Here is a 5,835-nt window from a genome sequence, read left to right on the forward strand (position 1 = left end):
AAACCGGAACACCAGGAGGAAACCCACGCGTACACGGGGAGAACATGCAAGCTCCACACTCCACACTGTTGTGCAGACTTGACATCTAACGGCAGACGTTTGAATTCTATTTCTACCTCATAGCGTGTAAACGTGCATAGTAGAGAGGATTCTGTATTGAGTCTGACTTGCCAGTAGCTGTCCTTTTCATCAAAGATGGAGAAAATTTTCTTTCCAGAAAGCTTACACACGATATCTTCAGTTGTTGGAATAGAAAAGTATTGACGAAGAACAGCTTTATTAAGGTCACGAGTATCCAGGCACACTTGTAATGACCAATTCCTTTTTTCAGTGATAACAAGGCTGTTGAGCCAAGGAGTGGGCTGGGTGACTGGCGCTATAACATCTCCTTGCAACAGCTGATCCAGTTTATCCTTCAAGGAAACACTACATAGTGTCAGCAGTGGGACCACTCAAGCCTGCAGTTGACAGCAACTTGATGAAGAAAGTGAGCTCATCCTGACAAAAGTGAGACTAAAACCAAGTTATGGTTAGCAGTTGCACATTTAATAAATGTGCCAACTGACCCAGCTGAGGGTCAAAATAGCGACCTTCTTGCTTTGATGCGATTGTGCTACTGCGCCACCATGATGACGCATTTCAATTAAAATAATATTTATTTATTTAACTTGTTTGTTAATTAAATCTCATTTTGTTATTTAATCTATTATTTTAATGCAAAAGTCAAGTTGCATGTTAGTTTGCTATGCGAAGAAAAGAAAATAATTTATTTTTGACATGCTGATTCATGTGAAATCCTGAATATAGGAATAATCAGTTTCAAACTTTTATGAAGTTAAAATAAAATCAGTTGTTCACTGTTTAAAAATATAACATTTTCAAATATTTATATTTATTGGCTAATATATCAGTTGTAGGTCTCCAAATCTTAAGAGTTATCAGTTATTGATATCAACCAAAAAAATACATTTCGGTGCGTCCCTAAATGGAATCAATAATTCATATTGCTTATGTAGTTTGTTATATTTTTTAGAACAAAACTACAGACAGCTGTTTATCCTTTTTATTTTTAAAAGTAAATGTTCAAAAGTAAACACCGATGGTAAACTCTGATTTTGTTCTTTCTGCTTTCAAATTGTGCAATAAAAGTGGCAAATTAACTGTGACATAATTCATACAACAGGACATACACTGTATAAGGATGGTAGGTGTAATGTTCATGATGTAATTGTCCATGACAGAGTGCTCTGTGGTGGATTCCATTTACATTAACGTCCGAACATAAGTGGCAATGTAATCGGGTGACTTGGAAGTACTGGAATCCTCCCTGTCAAAAAATTTAATAAAAAAATACATAGAAATATGGGACTGATATTTTTTTACATAGTTAAATATGTATTATTCACTCCACTGACCTGTAGTTTTCTTCTTGTAGTAAATGATTCCAGCAGCTGCAGTGATGATTCCCAGCACAAGAGCAGACATCCCGAGGGAAATTTTATTCCTCTCAAAGACAGGAAGTGATGGATCTGTATGTTCAACTTGTGTATTAATTTTTCGATCCACAAACATAATTTCAAAGCCCAACAGCTGATTTCTACTTACCCCAGTCATAAATTATGGGTTTGTTAGAGCTGGCATGTTCAATCACACATGAAATCCTTTCTCCAGATTTCGGGCTGTACTCCAGCTCAGAGTGAATCTGGTAATACCAGTCACCATCAGCCATCTCCATAGTTGAGGTCACTTCAGAGGTCATCACTTCACCATTTCTCAACCAGTACACATTAATGTGTGGAGGATAAAAATCATACGCACTGCACATCAAAACTGCTGATTGTCTTCCACCGGCCCGGGTCACTGAACTAAGCTTAACCTTTGGTTTCACTGAGTTGAGAAGAACATAATTAATAAACTGCTTCCAGCATGTCTATATATGAATGTGTATGTTTGGGTTGTCAAAGTTAATGAAACAATTAAATACCTCTAACAATGTTAAATATTTTGTTCAATATATATATATATATATATATATATATATATATATATATATATATATATATATATATATATATATATATATATAATTATTCAATTATTATACCTTTAAAAAATATAGAATTTAAAAGTGCATTAAGCACCTACTTTGAAATTGTTACGCTTCAAATATAAAAACTTCACCCAAATCAAACAATTTTATGAGTTGTGAGTTCTGTGTGTGCTGAAAAAATGGTTTATATTGTGGATTGGACTGATAGACAGAGCTCCACAGCTCTCTTTGTTTGATAATAGGAGAGTAAGGTCCTGTCTGCACATATGCGCTTTGGTTTATCACATAATAAGTAGACAAGAGAGACATTTCTTATAACATAATTTTTTTCCTTTGATTTCGTAAATTTTTTTTTATATGTATATGTATGTACAAATAATAAAATGACCTCATTTTGTCTGCCTAAAAGTATCAATAAATTGTACAGACATTACAGGTTAAAGCCAACAAATGTTCTAATAAGTTAAATATCAAGTCTGAATTCAACTTCTGTGTGCTGTAAAAAAGACAGCAATTCACATAATGAGCAAATAAAAATAACTCATTATAATTGTAATTAATCAGTTTATATGTAAATAAAAGCCTAAATTAGAATCTGTTCATTGTGCAGGCTGAAGTCAATGTGTCCATTTAGAAGACATTAAATAAACTTAACAGCTTTTGAAAAAATCTACACTTAAAAAAGCCTGTAGTTAAAATCTGATTTTTTTTCTTGGAGTATAGTTTTTTAGTAGACTACTTTTGTACTTTTACTTGAGAAGATTTTTTGACATAGTACTTTTACCTGTAATTGGGCATTATTTTACCAATACAGTATTTTACAAAAAACAGCACTTTATTCATTCATTCATTTTCCTTCGGCTTTATTCATCAGGTGTCCCTTTATTCATCAGGGGTCGCCACAGCAGAATGAACCACCAACCCATCCAGCATATGTTTTACAAAGCAGATGCCCTTCCAGCTGCAACATTCTATGAACTAAACTAAAACTAGCCCTAATAAGGTTCTAACAACGTTACCACCAAATGTGATTACAATGTTTTAGAGAATGTTTTCATATCTTTTAAGAGAATGTTCTGGGAAGTGAAATGAAACAATACATTGAAAGCTTGATAATGTTAGAGCATAATGTTGTAGCAATGTTACTTCGAAACGTTTTTAGAATGCATTTAGAGTATGTTTTCCTACCATTAAAGAAAACTACCCACTAATAATTTTATAAGAATGTTAGAATATAATGTTCTAAAATTGTAACAAGCAAGTTAGAATGTTTCTAGAAAATGTTTTTCCATCTTCCTATCCTATCTTGTAAGACGATGTTCTGGGAACTAAAACAAAACTACTCGCTCAAAACAGTAATGCAACATTGCTTGGTAATATTCTCAGTACATGTAGAAAAACTTTAAATTTCTAGCTGGAATGCCAACTGACCCAGTCGGTGCTCGAACCAGCAACCTTCTTGCTGTGAGGGGACAGCGCTAAACACTGAGCCACTATGTTGCCAATGCTTATATCTCAATAAATAAAGCTTATGACATCAAGAGAAGTTAGCCTTGTCAAGTATGGCAATAAATAAAAAATAAAATAAAAAATAGATGGTTAGCACTTTTGTCTTACAGCAAGAAAGTTACTGTTTTGAGTCCTGTCTGAGCCAGTTGGCATTTCTTTGTGGATGTTTGGAGTTTGGATGTTCTCCCCATGTTCTTGTGGGTTTCCAGAACAAAGACAAGGGCTATAGGTGAATTGAATAAACAAAAACAAAAACAGTGTAAGAGTGTGTACTGTATGTGAATGAGAGAGTGTAAGGGTATTTTCCATCACATTGCAGGGTTGCAAGTAGGCCAGTGTAGTTGTCGGTTAATGCTACTGTGACTCAGGTGTGACTCCTGATTACTCAGGAACTAAGCCAAAGATGGGGCAGCACAGTTCTGCGGTGGGTAGCACAATCGTCCCACAGCAAGAAGGTTGCTGTTTCGAGTCCCGGCTGGGTCAGTTGGCATTTCTGTGTGGAGTTTGCATGTTCTCCTCTTGTTCGTGTAGGTTTCCTTTGCGTGCTCCGGTTTCCCCCAAGTCTAAAAACATGTGGTATAGGTGAATTGAATAAGCTAAATTGTCTGTATAGTCTATGTGTGTGAATGAGTGTGTATGGATATATCCCAGTGATGGGTTGCATGCTGGAAGGGCATCCGCAGCGTAAAATATATGCTAAATAATTTGGCAGTTCATTCCACTGTGACGACCCCAAATTAATAAAGAGACTAAGCCGAAAAAAAATGAATGAATGAATGAATAGCTTTGATTTCACTGTGTATTTAAAACATTCTGTTAACAGCTTTTCCTAGTTCTTGGTATATGCTTAATAATAACAAGATAGTGAAATAACAAATGGTAAAAGAATACATATATGTTAGTAAAGATCAAGAAGACTTTTATGCCACATACCTGCTTTATCACAGATGCCGTTTTCATAGATTTGAGAATTATGTATGCAGAAAAATTCCACAACGTCTTTCTCATGATCTAGAAGTGTTCCATTGTTCCAGAACTCTGCAAGTTTTATTCCAAACTCGTTAAACCCTACATACCTCCCCAGATTGCTGTTATACTGTATGAATAGATTTTTATTGAAATACATGCTGTTAATATACACCATGGCACTGATATTAGAGGAGCTGAAGATGCATCTTGATACACGGTACCTGTAATATACATTAGCTGAAAAGAGAACAGGTGGATTGTTCAGTCAGAAAATTATTTCAACAAGCATTGGGATGTATCAGTCAGTTGCTGTACATTAATGTCTTTAAAATAATACTGGTCAAGAAAACATTTGCTTTAGTTACTCTTCTAAAGAAAATGTTGCAATATAATTAACTAATACTGCTGGTAAAAACAATGATTTAATTATTATTAGTATAAAGATAATTTACATTTAATATCACTTATGTTACTTACCACTTTCACCTACAAAGAATACAGCCAATATCAAAATAAGAGAACTATAGGGCTTTTTCTGTGACATTTTAGTCATGCTGGATACAAAGTGAATGCTGCTGAACATGCATGGACATAACCACTTTACGCAGGCATATGTGTCAAGTGTTGCTAGGCAGCATACTGCTTTTATTTTTAAACGAAAGAAAAAAAAAACACTTTCTAGTTATTATCCAATGCTTATGTGGACCTTACATTTTTATTTTCATTACTGTATGCAGTTGTTAACAAGCAAAAGTAGATTTCTTCAAATTGCAATGCTTAGAGCTAATATGTAAACAGGTTGTGTGCCTAATTGCTCTAAGTAATGACTAGGGCCAGATGGAATCTGCGGACATTTTTTGCTATTTCTGCTGAGAATTTTGTAAAAAATCTGCGGATTTATGCAGAATTAATTTGGGAGTATTGTAAAAATTTTACTTAAAAACATTTATTTAATGTTTACAATGCAGATCCATCTAGATCCACTTGTTTGGTAAACAAAGCAAGACTCTCATATAATATCTCTACTAAAAGAAACTAAAAAATATTATTTTACTAACTCGTCACCTTAGAATTATAAAGAATTATCTGACATTTTTGTCAAAATTGAGTTATTCACACATTCTTATTAAATTACAACTTATTTCCATTATGGGATGTTTTTTATAAGTTGTTTACATTTTAAGACTTTTTATTTAAAAAAAAAAAAAAATGTTACGCACATACTGTTTGCTTTAGAATGCAATATACAAAACTTTGAATCTCATTATCTCAAAAACATTCAGAATGCAGATAGAACTTTATAATTC

The 5,835-nt window shown here is 33.7% G+C and overlaps 1 protein-coding gene across 1 annotated transcript; it reads right to left on the minus strand.

The window, feature by feature from the left end:
- Nucleotides 1–1,107: 1,107 nt before the first annotated feature.
- LOC130233300 (H-2 class II histocompatibility antigen, I-E beta chain) lies at nucleotides 1,108–5,111 on the minus strand. The gene is made up of 5 exons (XM_056463260.1): nucleotides 5,006–5,111; nucleotides 4,493–4,765; nucleotides 1,606–1,887; nucleotides 1,416–1,529; nucleotides 1,108–1,327 (listed from the first exon to the last, which is right to left on the minus strand). Exons 1-5 carry the CDS (start codon nucleotides 5,109–5,111, stop codon nucleotides 1,269–1,271), a joined length of 834 nt encoding a protein of 277 aa, XP_056319235.1. The 3' UTR covers nucleotides 1,108–1,268.
- Between the last annotated feature and the right edge of the window lie 724 nt (nucleotides 5,112–5,835).

The sequence above is a fragment of the Danio aesculapii genome, chromosome 8, assembly GCF_903798145.1.
Source record: "Danio aesculapii chromosome 8, fDanAes4.1, whole genome shotgun sequence".
Taxonomy (NCBI): domain Eukaryota; kingdom Metazoa; phylum Chordata; class Actinopteri; order Cypriniformes; family Danionidae; genus Danio; species Danio aesculapii.